Here is an 18567-nt window from a genome sequence, read left to right on the forward strand (position 1 = left end):
GTTTGAAAGACTTTCTATCACGTGACTGTTTCCTCCTGTCTACATACAGACAGCCGTTAAGTATTAAAATGACTAAAAACCACATTTTGTGGTAGTTTCCATACAGCCGATGTCTCTGTCTGGTAATGATGACACATGTGTGCGTTGACAAGCAGGATGAACACATTGTTGGTTTTGGTCTTTTCATTGACAGAAATATAAGGCAGAATATCAACTGACTCATCCTTCTTCAGATTCTGCTCTCCTTTTCTGTCTTCCCTTTCTCCTGATTTCGATGCTCACTGCTAATGTTTTGCCCACCTCCTCTTGTGTGTGCTGTCTGATAGCGGAGCCACCCTCGCCACGCCCCTGGGACCCACCTGGCAGTATGTACCACCTGTTGTGCCACACCTCTCTTTCTTCTCCTCTCTCCTCCTCTTGTCCACACCCTCTTCTTTTTCTTCTTTTCTCATGTCTGTTTACCTCCATGTGCTCCTCTCATCACAGGAGTTCACACCCTCCCCACCATCATTGATAAAATGACCCCCCACCTCACAGTTTAATAACTGCTCATCCCATTAGCCTGTTCATAGACACAGTAGACACATTAAAACCCAGTATTAGCCGTTAAACATACCCAGAAAAAGCATTTGTATGTTTAACTGAGGTATGTCAAGCACTCTGTCCTGCTTTTCAGTATTTGTTACAGCAGTACAGTACTACACTTTGGTAAAAATGGGTGTATGTATGTAAGTGTTGTTATCTAGTGTGTAGTTTTTGCTTGTGAGTTAGTGTGATCTTTAAAAAAGAAACACAAGGTTGAGACAGTACTGCTGCTTTTCTGCTATCTAAAAGGTTTTCTTTTTAAAACCTTCTCCAACTTTATCTGTCATTTGTTGTCATGTTTGGTCTTAAAATCTTATTTTTCCAGACAAAATCGAATCTTTTATAGCCTCTTAGTTGAAGGCATGTTCTCTGTTAAAAGACAGAAAACCTTTCTATCACATCACTGTTTCTTCCAGTGGTGTGAATAGAGACAGGAAGAATTGAGAGATTATACCACTAATCTAAGAGGTAAGATTTTAAGACTGTGGACTAGATAAACTGACTTGGTAATATGATTTAGATTTTATTTTGTTGGCAGTGTTGTGATATTGTTGTGTGACTGTTGCTACAGGCTAGACTGTGAGGTAGGAACAAAAAGAACAGCACGTCCAACCTATTCCTGCCTGTGAAAGCAGCAACCAATGTACAAAAAAATAAAGAAGAAATGAAAGAAAAAAACGTTTATCCACCAACCGTGTTTATCTGTTTTTAGTGGGCTTACAGTATGATTAAAGACAATGTTTTTGATTAGCTAAAATAATTAAATAAAATCTACACAGTAACCAGCAGGTGGGGTTGTAACTCAGCTGCTGTTCCAGCTTCCTATCACACAAGTTACCTGGTAGCTGTACTGGTCAGTAAGGTAAGACTTTGTTGGAGAGAGTGTCACTGTCCTCCAGGCATTTATTCAAAGTACTTCAGGGAAAATAAAGGATGACTGTGCAAATTTAAAGCAACACACCTCTATATAATTCTGCTTTAAACACTACATATTATAGGCTGTCTGGTAAAAAATAATGGCTCACTAAGCAGCTAATGAGCCTATTTTCTCAGGCGCTGGTACGGTAGACCCAAAACAGAGCAAAAAGGAAAATTATTTTAATCAGGCAGACACAGACATAAATACTTATAATACTAATGTCTCTGTAAAGTTAATCACAACTACTGATACATCAGTACTGTGTTTCCAGCATGTTTTGGTTGAATGTAGCACAGGTAAACTATCTTTGGGTGTACATGGCCATATTTTGGCAAAATATGAGTGTCTGGATCATCTTCACATGGATGTGAGTAATTAGATTAAGATATAGCTGTTGGTTGGAATGTCTGTTTTCAATGGGGAGTAAAGCAAAGCAACAAGCAACTAAATTTTAGGCCTGATGGCTAAAAACGATACAATAAGTTGTCACTTGGGCACTGGGTATTCACAATGTAGTGGAATTTAAAAACAGTGGATAATAAAAAAAAGCACAAGCACAAGACACTGTAATTAGCTAGTTACAGTTATTGACTTTCTCATCTCCTCTATACAGGCATTTCTAACATAATTCATTTACAAAAAGAGACAAAGCACCATGAAAAAGTCAAGCTGTACAAACAAAATCACTTTTTCCCAGATATAATCCTGATCATAAATTTCTTTAGCCACAATAATACAGAGTAACTTGATATTTTGACAACCCAAGCTGCCACAACCTTAATTTGAGGCTAACCTTGTAGTAATTGACTCATTATTTACATTCTTTGTAAAGTTCGATGTACCCTCTTGGGAAAAGAATAAAATGCCACAGAGCCAGTGTCACCACCCCCACCTTTTCTTTGTTCACTAACAGAGTTGCTAGTGAAGTCCAGTAGCTTCAAGTTGTGTGACAGATTTTTGTTCCTTCTTGTTAATTTTTTTAACATCTGTGCTTTGAGTAGATGGGATCGAATGTCAGTCTTTAAACAAAAGGCTGTCTCATTGTGTGTTGTGCATATTTTTGGTGATTTACTAAAATTGATTTGGGTAAAAACAACTACTTCCAGCTTCACGCGCTCTAGTCTCATAACACACCTGTCTTCCCTTCTCAGCCGATTGTGGACCTCAGTCCAATAAAGCGCTCAGCATCCTCGCTGACACCACAGCACTATTACCAGGATGTCGGGCTGAAGGACTATGACCTGGAACGCCCCGGTCAGGCTCAGTCCTCTGGAGGGATGGGCCAGGTCCAGGGCCAAGACAGAGCCCACCACCATCACCACCATCACCGCTGCCATAGACGCAGGGATAAGGACAAAGACAAGAAGCAGAAGTCTCTGGATAGAGCTGCATCAGTGCAGCCATCCAGCACCGTTGGTGAGGCATTCTTATTATATGCAGTGTTGGTCAAGTTACTTGAAAAAAGTAATCAGTAACTAATTACTGATTACTTCCCCCAAAAAGTAATCCCGTTACTTTACTGATTACTTATTTTCAAAAGTAATTAATTACTTAGTTACTTAGTTACTTTTTAAAAACACGATTTACAACCTGAAGAGGTGATAAAGTGATAGATCTTTCAGCCCAATTCTACTTTTTCTACATAATCCATCATACAGAATGTAATCAAATGGAAAAGTCCCTTTTTAAAACTTGTTTTATTAGTTTTAATCTTTTAACTTTATGCATCAAGCAAACATTAAATTATATGCAACATTCTCTGACTGGAAGAAATTCGTTTAACATTTAAACCTATTTTCTGCACATTCCAGCACATAAAATAAAATAGTTTTTTGTGTTTACACTCACTCTTTCAAATAGATGCAAGTAAAACACAGCAGAAAATAAATAAAGTCAAAGACTCAGCGGTCCTGTTGCTCTATTTTCACCTGTAAAGCAGGACTACGGTAGGCGGAGGTTTACCCTGGTGCAGGTGTGCCGCGGTCAGTTGAAGAATCCGCGAGTTTCTCTGTGAATTTCCCATTACATCGTAGTGCACTCGGTGCTTGCTTGGAAGTTTAGGGGTTTTTTCGCTGTAAAAATAAGTTTTCTTCCCACGCACAACGGACACTAATGTTTTTGTCACTTTTTATGGAATCAAACTCAAAGTAAGGTCAGTACTTCCACGCTTTAAACGCTGCACGCTCATACTCTCTCCCGCACTCGATATATTATCCATTGTTGATCTGCACACAGCTGTTGTCACGAACTTCGCACTCGCTTAAGTCACTGTCGTGAGACATTCTCGCAAGAAAATCACGGTTTTAGTAACGCAGCGTTCCTACGGGAAAGTAACGGTAATCTAATTACTGTTTTTGCAATAGTAATCCCTTACTTTACTCGTTACTTGAAAAGAGTAATCGGATTACAGCCCATCTCTGATTATATGATTAGTAAAGATTTTTGATTTATAATGTACAGCACATAATAACAAAAGAGAACTCTTTAAAAATGTCTCGACCCATCATTCAATTCAGTAAACATAATTCTATAGCCACAGTTGTACTTTTACTGAACTGAAACTCCTCTTATAAAGCATTTCAATTCAATTTTATAAAGATCCAAATCACAACATCAGTGTCATCAACACCCTTTGTATTGTAAGGTTGGGACAATACAATAATACAGAGAAAACTCCAACAATCAGCCAATGCCTTGTCAGAACCAGGCTTTAGGAGGGGCAGCTGTTTGCTGCGACCTGTTTTGGGTGACAAAATCTGTGTTTATCCTCAGCCAACAGAAATAAAATATTTCTCTTGTGATGTCAAAACATAAAGAAAACTTTTATAGTTCAATATCTCAATCAGGTATTTAACAGCAAGAACCAACCAGTCTCTACTAAAAACACATTCATTTTGTGAAACAATGAAAAGTACCCATATATAACAGCAGTAAACTGAACAAAAGGTCAGAATTTGCAGCCACTGGTTTCTTAATTATGAACATTTGAAAAAAACTATTTTTTGCAGTTTGTGATGGATTACAGAACACGAAACATTTTGGTAAGAAGATGGATGTGTGCTGTTAGATGGATTACAAAGACATTTATCGCAGATGTTTATGATATCTAAGATCCCCTGATTTTTCCTCTGCCAGCTACCGGCTGACTGATATCTAGACAGACATTTTTAGCTGTCAAACTGCCTGCATCACACTTCCTTAGTTAGGTTTTGCACAAAGAATATTTTTTTTACTGTTTTTATGTATTAAATTGTCCTCTTTCTTGGATAACTTTAGATCTTTCGGCACATCCTATAAAACTTACCTACAACACTAATGTTCAGTAGATACACTGACTATTTAAGAGTGTTGAATGATTGATTAATTAGTTAGCTTTTAATCTACAAGGAGACTATTTTAATACCAGAACTTGGCATCACTTCAATAGCGAAACAGATAGCAATCCAAACTTTTCCTTTCAGGCATTGCTGCTGAAATTCTTCATAGGATTAAAGTTCCATGATCGGGTTATGTAGGTGAAGGGTTTTCTGCAGTGCTTCAGTCAGGAGTTTCTCATGTCAGTCTTTCCATATGATTAGACGAATTTTGCTGGGGATTTCTTTTTCTGTCTGTACCTTAGCACTTCATAAAGGTCTCCTGTGAATGCTCTGTTCCAAAACCTTACAAATTGAATTGTATATTAATGTGAAAGCTTGAATTTTTCTTTTTCTTTCATTGATTAAAACAAACAAACAAAAAAGAAAATCTCAGCTGCTGCTCTCTTTTTTGGACCATTCTTTGTAAACCCTAGAAATTCCCAAATTCAGTGTGGAATAGTGGGCTGCTCAAATGTCCGAGCTTCTCACCCTTTGCAGGAAACTCATTTCTGCTGCTTGTATCCACAGTTTCATTCTTTCAGTCCTCATTCATTCTATGCTCATGACTATAGGTGGGGGTAGGAATGTAGATTGAATAGTAACTCAACAGGGTCGTTTTTATGCTCATCTCTCTCTTCACCACAATGTATTGGCAAGTTTCACCAATCCATCTTTCAATCTTGTCTTTTTAACTTTGTGAACAAGACCCCAAGATACTGTTATCCAGTAGGATAATATAATAATCAGATAACTTTATTTATATACAATTTTGATGGTACCATCCTCCAGATTCATTTACCGATCCCTCAGCTGAAGGACTGTCCAGAGAGCGAGCAAGGGAACGGGACCGCAGTCGGCCTCATGAGAGGAGGCACCACTCCTCAGCGGGAGAGAAGCAGCGCTACTATTCCTGTGAGCGTTACGGCAGCAGAGAGCAGAGCCACACCAAGTCAGCTGGTCCCAGCCGATCCACGTCTCCAGGAGAGGGACAGGACTCTGGTTTCCTCAGACAGGTGAGTTACCTGCCAAACTGTATGTGGCTTAGTGATTAACAGCTTGCTTGTTATGCAGTCTGTATGTATTCAAACAGTGGCCTGACTTACAGCTTAGTCAATCTACATCCACATTTGCATCAACACCCATTTAAATTGCAGTTTTGAGCTTAATCAACAATGAAAGCCTCTAGATTTGTTTAATAATTTGATGTTTAAGTTTTTCAAAAAAATCTTTTTGAGTGATCGCGCTGTATGAGGAATGATCAGTAAGTTCTGGGAAGAGTTCCATCAAAACCTGATTTGGGCAATCTCCCATTAAAGTTCATCCTCTCAGGCATGTTCAGATCTTCTCCAGAATGGCGGATATTTATAGATCTCTCCATGGAAGTCCTCTCTTCGCTGTGTTTAGAAAGAAAGAAAGTGTACTTTATTGATCCCCGTGGGGAAATTCCTCTCTGCATTTAACCCATTCACTCAGTGAAGCAGTGGGCAGCCATTGGGCGCCCGGGGAGCAGTGTGTAGGGACGGTACCTTGCTCAGGGGTACCTCAGGGTAGCTGTTCAGGGGAATCGAACCCCGACCTTCCAATCATGGGGCCACCACTCTACCTACTGAGCTATCCCTGCCCAATTTACAATTTACAGAGAGCAGACAACAACTCTCTGATCATGAAAGGTGTGTTTCCAACTATAACCAGGCACTTTTCAGCAGTATTCAGTTAAGCTGTCCACAGTATCTAAGTCCATGTCATCCGAGGAATGAGTTTGAGAGCATGTTCATACTTTTTTTTTTTTTTAGCCAACATTCATCAGGTTGTGCACCATCCCAAAGGAAGTCCTAAACCGTTGAGTAGAAGGCAGTTGTAATTCTTTTTAGGTTCATGAAGATGTTCCACCTTTAATCTGAGAGGCTTCAGTTTTAAAAAAGTTTTTCACCTTTATGGTGGTCCTGAGATCGCATTACAGGCATTTAGCCCCCAGTTACACCTTGGTCCACATGACCTTAATAACTCAATTGATTGCAAGGTGGGGCAGTAGTGCCTCAAAGAATTCACACCTTGGCTCATGTGACTATAATGACCAATTCCTTGGTTCATGTGACTCATATGATGACAGAATGGGTCAGTGACTCTAAGGACCACCTTCAAAGGGACAACCCCACTAGGGTTTAATATGGTAGCACTGAAAGGTCACATGGACTGCAACTTAAGAAAACACCAGCAAACAGAAAAATGCTGCAAACGCACACAAAACACAACGAAAACACAAAAAAAATGCTGCAAAAACTGAAATGTTTTGGTTTCTGTCACTTCCCCATCTGGTCCATCTCATTATTGTGTCCCCAGAAACACTTCTGGTGGGGTTTTTTCTTAAAAGGCTATTATGCTTTTATGCAAATCAGTCCTAATTAATGGTTTCAGCTTGGACCTCCCTTGTGTCTGCAACTACAGCAACAAACCTGCTGCCTTCTCATAGTAACATTGGTCTGTATATTTGTGCCCATGTGGCTTATTGTGCTTTTAGATAACATAAAGAAGGGATGTCTTTACAGGATGTATGGACAGGTGAACAAATAACAAACATTAAAACTAAAAAAAAAGGATTAATCCTTCAAAGTCGCTGTTGTGCAACTAAATCATTCAGTCTTTCCTTTCTCAGCATGGCGGCAGTGTGGTTAAATCTGGCCACGGAACAATTCCATCTGGTTCAAGCACACCGGGTCGTGGTCGCAGGCAGCTCCCCCAGACGCCCCTCACCCCTCGTCCCGCTGTGGCCTACAAGACTACCAACCCCTCCAATCTCCCATCCAGTGCCATCATGGCTACAACAGGGCACCAGACTCGCTTCAGCCGTGGTCTTTCAGAGCATGATCGCTTACTCGGAGCCCACGAGGAGTCCCCAATACCAATTACTCGAATTGGGTCTGACCCTAATTTAAACCGGCAGCAGCAGGACTCGTCTCAGAAGGCTCTCCTTGATGAGGAGGACTTCCAGGATGCTTTAAGCAGCCAAGGAGGAGGCCGCTCTGCCAGAACTGCTGCCTCCTCTACAGCCTCCGCATCTCACCCAACTACTGCTACACCCGTCACAGCACCCACCACACAGGGCCGAGCAGTGGTCATGCCTAATGGGTACCACTTCACTCTTGGGGTCAACTCTTCGTCTGGGCCTGGGAATAGAGGAGCAGGAAGTCTCAGGGAGAGGGAGGAGGATGACTGGTGCTAACGTGGCAGAAAATTTTAGAAAGCCTGCTGTTAGCTAGAATGGGGCAGCTCATGAGTGCTGCTCAGCGCTCAGGTCAGGAGCTGGTACAACAGGAGGCCAGGCGACTGATACAGAAGAAAACACGATGAGGGAAAGTCAGTGGAAAGCGCTCTGAGAGGGGATCAGAAATAATTACAGCTTTTTAGTGTTACTGTCTTTTTAATATATCAACCACTTTCAAGAGAAAAACACTGACTTTTTCTAACCCCTTTACTTGCACTGGAATTAGCGCACATGTGGAGGCTCTCAAGTATTTTGCCTTGGCCAGTATATTCAGTGGAGAAGAAGACAAAAGCCAAAATATCCCTGTTGTTTGTGCTTTAGACTGATGCTCATCCCCGGCATTGATATGACTGCCCACACCACACTTTTTATTGCTGTATGTCTTATTTTGTTACCAAATTTCTCTCTCTTGCTTTCTCCTGGTTTGTTTCTTTATTGTATTGCAGCACATCTTTACCAGAGCAGATTAGGAAAGCTTTTTGTTTTTAATGTATGTCTTAAAATTCTGTCATAACACCCATTAAACACAAGAGTCACACAATGACTTAAGATAAGACCAGAGTTGAGTTTTTAGAATCCCACTTTTGTAAAATCTCCCAGATGTAATTTTGTGAGAGCACATAGGGACTAGAACAACTCGTTTTTGACATTAAGTGGCTAACTACTAAGTGCCTCTTTTACCACAATGTATTAAAATGGAGCCTGACTTTGGGTCAGTGGAGGTTGGGTGTAGCTAAAAAAACGCAAAAGCAAAAACAAAAACAAAAAAAACGTGGTCAGAACAAAACTTGTGTTTGAATCTGGGTTGAAAGCAAAAAATCAAAAACAAAACAAAACATTTCTTTTGTGATGAATCTTTTCGTAGGAAGATTAAAATTAGAGATCCAAAGTGTAGTGCATGCCAGGGTTGTCAAAATAGTGTCTGTACTTTTGCCTGAGGGTGTGTGGTAAGCATTTGCCTTTCTCTTTCAGATATACTGCCAGACATTTGGTAGAAAACATTCTCTGAATGAGGGGAAAAGTGCCATTTTTTTTTATGATTTTCTGAACATGAATCTCACATCCAGACAAATCTGCCTCCTCAAGCAAATCCCTTCTTGGCCATATTTGCCCAAATTTCACGGGTTTCCTATCTTCTAATCTTTCCTCAGACAAAGTTTTGCGCGAGGGTACCTGTGTGCGTATTTATAGGTACAATAAAGAGTTGTGTTGTTGCTGCTGACTGTTGACTTAAAGTAGGGCTATGCAACAAGACGACACTTCATCCGCCCTGTAGCTTTACCCTCTGGAAACTCCAGATTCAGGCTTTAGTGTGACTGTGACCAAATTTTACATTCATGTGTGAAGAGCTGTAAATTGTAAATGTATCATATGTGTACAGTTAACTGACAACACACACTAAAGGCACGAATGGTATCCAAGTGGATATAAGTGAATTCACAGGGCATTTTTGAGGTTTGCAAGTTGACTGCACGACGCCTACTCAGATAGAACCACCCAAAATATAAAACTGTGTTCTTCTCTTTCCAGACTTGGGTCAAGTTGTATTTTTAAATAATTGTAGTGGTTTTTAAACTTGCTGGGAGAGCCAGATTCTTCAGATTGTTAATGAAGTGGTTTTATGTCACTCAAAAGTGAGAGCTGAACCAGACCTGTACCAACTCCTCTGAATCTTTACCTCTTCCAACTGGGCAGGGTATAAATCCTCACAGAATAAGGCTTGCAATACTCTATTTTCTTTACAGTCAACAAATTTCAAACCAAAACTCAGTTCTTTCTGTGCTTTATTAGCCTGAAGCCCATTTATACAACTAGCAATGGCAACCTTTCTGAATAGATAACAAAATATAATTTTATAAATTTCATATCTTACATTTTGTGTTTGTAGAGTATTTTTTTCAATTATTTTTTTAAACTTAGTTACTGTAGACTTTAGAAATGTTTTTCAACTTAAAAACTACTTGGGTTGGTGCTAGTAATTTGTTGGCAAACATTTCCAGCTCTATATTGATCTTTAGAAAGTTAAAAAGTGCATATAAAATTAGTGCAAATGTAATCTTAAAACCTTCTTGAAAACTAATATTGAAAAATCTCTGTTGCAATGACTTTGGAGCTTTCTGATGAAAAGGATAACCAGCCTGACATTTCCTGTTCTGTCATCTCATTTTTATATTTCACTATAATTTTTTTGAATATTAAAACATATATAAATAATGTAAGAATATATTAAAGAATATATAAAATGCAGAATATTAATATTAAAAGAATCCGGGGGGGGGGGGGGGGGGGGGTTAACTAATAAAATGCAGCGATCTGGTAATTCTGGTTATGTGATGCTACTTCATTGTTTAAGCACACTGGGTTATGATTGCAGACATCTCTAACTGATGCCATTCTTTTACCCCTGTGGACTAAAGATGTCAATTTATCTTTCAGTATCACTTTTGCTACATTAGGGCACCGATCTGTTTTTAACTGTTCATTTTTAGAGCATGGTCACTTATTATCTAAAATTAAGGCATTAAAATTTCATCAATCAGTCCTTTAAAAGTGTTAAAAATACTAGATGTCAGATGTTATTACTAGATGTTATTTTCTGTATCGTAAGGTTAGCCAAAATGCTCATGAGTAGCTTGATCTGCTAGCTGACAATAGGATTGTGAAGTGTAAATTAAATGAAAACTGAATTTCAGCCAAAATTTTGTGGGATTAATGAAACTGGTACTACAACTGTACACAAGGCCTGGTGTATTTTGTATTTCAATATGAATTGCAGCAGTGAAAACCAACGTGAAGTCCAGTACAAGCATTTCTAACAGGCTAGCTTACATGTATTAGTTTGCTCGTGACGCTAACAACAAAAGGGTTTTTTTTATGTTCAATTAGAGCCTCAACTAAACCACATAAACTGATCCAAAAAAACACATTAATTATTTTTCTTTTTCCTAAATTTTGTTCTTGTTAAATGAATCCTATATTTTATTCTGAGTCACATTTAGCAAAGTTTTAAATCTAACTTAAGATATAGGGCCAGTGCTTTATTTTGATTTAGCTACATGCATCTTAAGCGCGTTTAAACATGAGAGGTCAATAAAGCAATATGTAATATCTAAACCATACTATATAATCCAGTTAACTTACAGTATCAAAAATATTGGTCCTTACCTACAGAATCTACACATTCATAAATATCCTAAGAAAAGTCACTGAAAACTGTTATTTTGTCACAAATTTGAGTATTAAAATTATTGGATAGTAAGAAAGTGTTTGTGGGACTTGAACTGTTGTTTAGGAAAGGAAGGAAAGTGTCACCCAGTGCAAGCGTGTGGTTCACTGATGAATTTTAAATCGTTTCTGGGCAGCAGTTTTGAATACACAGAGAATACTTAAATCCACTCTTTGTTTAGTTCTTTTATTGGCTTCCAAATAGGAATAGTGCAGAACATGGCCAGCCCTATCCTTTAAAGTACATGGCTGAAAGAGTTCTCTTTAATGACAGCCTGCTACTTAAATGTACACTGCTATACATTAGGTTGTAAAGCTTTGAAAATAGGCAAGAATTTGTTTCTTATATCAACCATGGAGGTGATGATTATAGTCCTTGTTATCTGATATCTGAAAAACCTCCTGCTTTTATTATAGTACAAAACCTCTGTGCCTATTTTGTTCTGGCAAGTTTATAAACATGCAAATTATTTGCAAATATTCTAACCCGGTCTGATTTTATCCAGATACAGTTGTAATTTTTTTCTCTTAATTGTGCAATGTACTTGATGGATCTCACGGGATTTTAGACCATAAAGGTGTGACTCTGTTCTTCATCAGGGCAACAATAGATTGCTTGTTGTCTCATTGCAAGTTGCTATATTGGGGCAGAGATTTGTGTTTATGTCAAAGACCTTATTTTCAAACCTCCAGTGAGCCCTACGTAACCAGGGTGCCAAGTTTTCCTCTTCCAGTTTTCTAAAGCTCCCCTCCCATCCCCCTCTGGACATGTCCTCTTTGCATGTTCTCAAAAGAAAATGTGCATGTGCTAAAAAAAGAAAAGAAAAAAAAGAAACAAAGATAATAATAATAATAGAAGTATTGTTTGGCTTCATTATGTCCATGATTTGTACAATTCGTTCCTTGGTTGTATTTTCTGATTATCTAAACAAACGATGTATCGGTTTCAGGTAAAGAAAAAAAAAGAAAACAAGCTTGAATAACATTTTCTCACAGAACCACCAAAGTGGAAGCAGATTAGAGGTTCTGGAGTGGCTGATCCTTCGCTGCCTGATCTGTTACTTGACTGTCCTGCAGTCATTTGGACTCTACCTATAGATTTTGTATGAATATAAGTCATTGAATAAAGAGGTATGATTATGAAATGTCGGTGTCTGAAGATTTCCTTGAAATGTCTCTTGATTGAGTTTGGTATTATTTACCATTTTATTAGAGCTAACATTTTTTTGTTAGCTTGAGACCTTCGGTGGTTTCTACAAGGAAAAGGAAGGTAAGCATTCAGTAGACATTAATTAAATAGGAATTTTAACAAATCCCGGCTTCTCAAGTTTTAAACACACTAAAACTGGTGCTGTGCTACCTGATATCTGGAGATTAGGATGCCAACCACATGAGTACAGATGTAATCAGCCGTTGTTTGAACCAGACATCACAAGCATATTGGGTGATTGACAAGCTGTTACATGCATAACATGTTATATGTGTCTTTCTGTACAAGGAACCATCATTTATAAATAAACATGTATTCAGTATGATGATAAAGTCATCATGAACGTAACGAGCAAGAAAGCCAAATTCCATTCACCCAAAGTCTTCCATATAACCAGAAGTCTTTTTATAAGCACATGAGTTGCTTCATGCTGGCTATAAAAAAAGGATACAGGTGTGAGGCATTACATCTCTCTTTTATATAGAGTCTTTGATGAGGTACAGAAAAAACACAAGGACCTGGAAGATTAACGTAGGTGTTATGTTGTGAAAGACTTGTTCTAAACCAAAACAAGTAGTTATGATGGTGAGAGACATGGAAGCAGTAGATGAAAAGGCAGTAAGCAAAATTTAAAGCAAAACAAGTGGACCAGAGGTCAGAGGACTTGACTTCCTGTCTACTTATCAGAAATCAAGTGTGTTTTTGACTCCTCCATCCCCGCCTCTTATTCAAACGTTTCAATTACTTGATATAAAAAACACTGCTACACTGTGCACTTGCCATGCTGGAGGATATATTTTATTAAAATTTCATAGTTTTTAAGAAACCCATATTGGTCTCAAGTAGCTTTGGAATCTGCACATTTGACGAGTGTTTAATCTCCCTAACCCATGTCCAGCCAGTCTCCTACTTTACCAAGTAGGCGTTCTTCCTACCTTTACCCTTTTACCTTTGCCTATACTGCTTCCTGTTTTTGGTTCCTGGATTGTGAGCTTGGTACTGTAGCCTGTGTTTGCACCTCACAATGTTGTATGTTTGGAGTGGAATTACAAAAGTTCTAACCATCTCTTGGGAGGTGGAGAGAGGGAAACGAGTCAATTTTTCAAAACAAACAAATTAAAAGTAAGTTGAAGACAGGCTCGAAAACAAAAATGGGCGGAGGCCCTGCAGGGATTTAATTGGTCAACAGGAGAGGGGCGGGGCTTCTCTTTGCTCGTTTGGCTCTGCAGTGATGTGATACAGCTGCAGGAGGAGAGAAGCTGCTGCTGGCTGAGAAGGAGGATGAGGAGAGGTGAAGAGGATGAAGAGTTAGTTACTCTGCACTTCGCTCCTATTAAAACTGCAGAATTATAGAAAAAGTACGATTCAGCAATGTTCCCCACTTTGACTGCTCTTTAACCGGATCAGTTCAGACTTTCAGTACTTTTCTAGTTTGCATATGTTTCATTTCTGAAGCATAAAGGCGGCCACACCGGGAAGATGTTGCTCTGTTTGTTAAAATGGACAGTTTGCGTTCTCGGGCTCCTCACGACGAGCAACGCCTCACCTGACGACGCATCGGTCGACTTCGGGGGAGAATCCGGTTCCGGGATGCTGCAAACAGGTAAGATTGGTGCAAACACCTGTGGAGCCTCTCTGCTTTTGAAATAAATATAACCTCACTGATAAGATCAGGGTTACTCTTGCAGCAGTGGAAACTTTTACAAGGAGATGCGTTGAGTCTGTGGTTCTCAGTCATTTCTGGCATGTCACAATTATTAAGACAAAATATGTTCATGCCCCACACCTCATTTTTTTAAAGATGATTAACAGCAAAACTTTGAATTTAGCCTATCAGAAACTCTTTCTTTGGCTTCACTTCATAGTTTCCACCGTCTTCCTCAGCACACCTGCACTGGCTCAGCGCTCCACGTCTGAGACCAATTGGGTTACCTAAAGAAGTTTTATAGCCACATTCTTCACATTTGCACCCCTCCACCCAGCTTTGCTTTAAAGTCCCAATCTGCCTGCAACATGGCATCGCTGACATTTAAAATGAAATTAGCACAGTTTTCAACACTTTAAGTCCCATAAAATGCATTTCTCTCCTAAGTTCTGCCATATTAAACAAAGTCATCTACTATGTGCCATAAAATATAAAATCATTGTAGTTTTCTTGGAAATCCAGGAAATGTGCTTTTTCTGTATTCTTCACCCTTTACTGCAAAAGTGTTATTTTCCTTTTTTATGCCACATTTGCTGATGCATCCCCCTTAAAGGCGCTTATAACCCAGCAGGACAACAGCAGGATGAACTATTAGTCAGCTACACAGCATGACATCATTTTTTTCAGAGCAATTTGGATCCAGATAAAAATATTTCACTTCTCATCAGCAGCTCCTCCGACACTCAACAACTGCAGTCGCTCCAGCTCTGATGTTTTTCCTCTAATCACTTTTTGGCGTGAGAGCAAACTTAAAGCGTTTGTAGACTGAGGGAATAATTTTGTTTTTGCATGCTGTGAATAGTCAGACCACAATGAACTAATCAGGCTGTGACTATATTTCTTTATTTACTTTTTGAGCACAGACCACTTATTTTTATGGCGTATTTTAAAGATTCTGACAGCTTCACAAGAAGAAAATACTAATTAAAAAGCTTTTTAGAGCACATTTGTTATTCAAATTAAAACCTGCTGATAACTATTTCACATCAGCAAATTGGAAGCCCTTAAACCAAAGTCTCTCGTATTCCTAATTTTAAAAGTTGCACCAAAAAAAAGGCCTTTTAAATATAGATTCTTGCTGCCAGAGTGCCATTGTTGCGCTCATCTTTAATTAGATTTATTATCAATTTATCTAAGACAAGACAAAATCTAAGACACAAATGCTTTTATCTCTGAATTAGACAAGGCAGAATCACAAATTTTTAGATAATATAGATGAAAAGAAGAGTTGCCGGAGACATCATTCACAAAAAAATGCCTTTAGTTTGTAATGAATACATGTGGAAACTGAAACCAGAAGTCACCACAGTTTATTAAATCCCATGGAATGTGTTTAAGGTGCCAAACAGTCTTAGTTAATCAAAGCATCACTTTCCAGAGCCAGCCCTGTTGTCTCATCAGAGCCTTCACTTGTCTGGAGCTTCTTTGTTGATGCAGTGACAGTGTTGTACGTGCTGCAGGATTACATTGAGTTTTTGAGCCCTTTAATCCACCCCAGAGCTGTGGAAATGAATCTTAGATTGGACTTCCTCCAGTCACATGATTATGTCATGACTGGAGTACCTCTCCATCACACTGTGTTTACTCTCCCATTTGAGTTTTATTAAATTTTTTTATTGCGTTCATCTGTATTAGAGCCACACAGAAACATCTGAGAACTGTTTAATGTTTTCATGGAGTATTTTCATAGAATTACTGTAGATGTAGTGTAAAAGCTTTGTCCATGGCAGGTGTCATTAAACACACTAAGGAAATACAGTATACAGTATTTCCTCTGTTATTTTTGGGTTTCTTTACTTAAAGCTTGCCAGGCTCCACATGTAACTGAGATCATTTGGGAATTTCTGAACTCTGCTGATACAATGACTCAAGACTTGACAATGAGACAGGGCGTACCACAAGAATAGAACAGAAATTTTGAGCCAAACCAATTTGCAGTTAACAAAAACAAAGTGGTGTCATTAAGTGGTTTTATTCAGCTTTGCTAAATTTGCCATTAGATCTCTGCAAAAACATCAAAAAGACATGCATGATACCCCAAACTGACCATCTGCACCTTCACTTATTGGTTTATTAGTTATGAACCTTTGTTATGCAAGAATTGGTTACATGCCATGAATTTTATTCCAAAGAAATTCTGTCTGACACTGACACTAACTGTGTAAAAGGGACGCTTTTTTATTTTACTCAGGGATCCTACCTGAGTAAAATAACCAACTAAACTTTTCAAAAGCACTGATTTAAAAATAGTTACAATGTTTGAAGAAACATTAACCAGCTTATTCCCAGTGTTCCGTTTCAATCCTGGCTTCTTGCTCAAAGACGTTGGCTTGCTTTATTAGTTGCAGTTTGAGGGAAAGAAAAGAAGAAAGAGGTCAGCAGTCATTCATCTTTATATCTGTACCCCTTATGACTGCCATAAATCACCTGTACTATGAGTGGAGCATTCCTTTTTCACATTTTAGACATTTGTTTTATCTGTTCTCATTGTCACTGGCGCTGTGTTTGGGCTTTGAAGGCACGGCATTGTCTTTAAGTGCTGAGTCTGCACCTGTCAGACTGGTGGAGAAGGAAAAAAGCTGTAATCAGTGCTTATGAAGCCGCTTTACTTTTGAACCAAAGCTGCTTTTCATGGTTTGGGTTGGGCCCATTTGTTCCAAATTTGGCGTGGAACGATTTGTCTCCTTGATGCACTTCCCTGCATCCTACTCGCAGCTCTATGACTGCTTGAATGTAAGCATTTCTGTCATTCCCAATCCATTCAGTTATGACTTTCAGTCATCCATATCCAGCTGTGATACTCCAACATGTCTTGAATGGCTAGTGTAACCTCTGAACCTGTGAGATGGGTATCACTGGAACATAGTATGCAGAACAGCTGCTGGGAAAAGTTTTGAGATGCCCATGTGTCTGAGTGTCTCCATACATCTCACCATCACTCATCCACTTTCCTCAGAAGTTGAATTTGCTGACTAACCATCTTGACCTTCTGTGACAGTGGAGCAAAGTTGTAAGCTTTTTTTTTTTTTTTAAGTTTTCAATCATATATACTGTAGATAACCTAAATCTGAACCAGATTTAACAACTTCAAAAACTTTTTGCTCTGAGAGCACTCTAAGGATATAGCATAAGGATATCTTTCCATGCTGCGCTTTGAAATACAGCGGAAGATATTGGCAGAATGACCTCACCATGAAATTGCAATGAACTGACTGCAGATGTGATGATTTCTCTGGTAGCTGATGGGCAGAAAATATGTCACTAGAAATTTGTTGAATGTTTCTTCTACTTTCGGTTCAATGAATGCACACCGCGTTTCTATATAGAAATACTGAAAATGGAATTTTTTTTTTTTTAGATTTCATATAGTCCATGCTTACACCTGCTCAGTTGCTATTTTGAGTACATGAATGTCTTTATACCATGGAGAATATAAAAGATGGATGTAGCCATGTTGATGCCAAACAATGGATGGAAAAGTCTTGTAATCAAGGCCTTGAACCAAGCCAACCAGCTATGATATGAATCATAAACATAAAGAGGTTTAATTTCTGTTAAAAAAAAAAAATGAAAACAAACAAAAAAATGTGCTCACTAACTGACCTGACATTCATGTTTTTACATTTTTTTCCCTCTACTATAGAATTATTGTCACTGAGAGTGATTTTCAGTACGTTCTGCAACACTTATGTCACTTTGCAGAGCCCTAAAGCCAAACCAGATCAAAAGCACAGCACCAGCTATGTCACAGAGATACTCATGCGCTTCCCAGCAGGTTGAGCTCATGATGTCACCGACAGTATTATGCCGGATCCATAACCAGGCATCTGCATCCAATGAAACATAATCGTGGGCCTTAGTGGCTGGCAAGCCCTGATCTGGAGCCCATTAGGCAGCTTTTAACCAGACGGAGGCCCACGCACACTGTAGCATGTGTGCTGCTATTCCCTGTTGTATGCATAGACTGGGTCATCGGTCTGGTTCTGGGTGTGGAGCAGACCACAGCTTGTGGTTAGATTTGTTTAAAAAAAATGCGGGTGGAGATGGCTAGGTGCAAACCATATGTTGGACCAGAACAACTTTCCATCTGCAATCTCTTCTCAAGCCGACTGGAACCAGATGGAAGATAGAGTGGGTTGATAGTGTACAGACAAAGTTCCTCAGATGTTTGATATTACACACAAGTGAAAAAAACAACTTTTCATTCTTATTTTTTGACAATTTACAACATTACTGCAGCAAAGGCTTTGTGGTATCATTTCCCAGTTTGTACCCCACTGTCGGGCCACATCGGTGAGACCAACA

General features: G+C 38.9%; 2 protein-coding genes across 6 annotated transcripts in view; both read left to right on the forward strand.

Moving 5' to 3' along the window:
* The window catches only part of cacna1bb (calcium channel, voltage-dependent, N type, alpha 1B subunit, b), a 232620-nt gene extending 220150 nt beyond the window's left edge, over positions 1-12470 (forward strand). For 4 of the 5 annotated variants that reach the window (XM_085413491.1, XM_085413490.1, XM_085413492.1 and 1 more), the window contains 4 exons: positions 327-365; positions 2656-2920; positions 5650-5873; positions 7514-12470. In XM_085413491.1, the coding sequence (XP_085269617.1) occupies positions 327-365; positions 2656-2920; positions 5650-5873; positions 7514-8080 (1095 nt within the window). In that variant the 3' untranslated portion in view covers positions 8081-12470. The remainder of the gene's footprint in view (positions 1-326; positions 366-2655; positions 2921-5649; positions 5874-7513) is intronic. The other variant, XM_085413493.1, reaches the window with a different exon arrangement.
* A 1363-nt stretch (positions 12471-13833) lies between these two features.
* LOC146665753 (uncharacterized) overlaps positions 13834-18567 on the forward strand; it is a 118477-nt gene continuing 113743 nt past the window's right edge. Inside the window, exon 1 of the mRNA XM_085413495.1 lies at positions 13834-14160. Within this exon, the coding sequence (XP_085269621.1) occupies positions 14037-14160 (124 nt within the window). The 5' untranslated portion in view covers positions 13834-14036. The remainder of the gene's footprint in view (positions 14161-18567) is intronic.

This window comes from Rhamphochromis longiceps, linkage group LG7, assembly GCF_057381845.1.
Source record: "Rhamphochromis longiceps isolate RC_006_pf linkage group LG7, R_longiceps_female_GT1.1, whole genome shotgun sequence".
NCBI lineage: Eukaryota > Metazoa > Chordata > Actinopteri > Cichliformes > Cichlidae > Rhamphochromis > Rhamphochromis longiceps.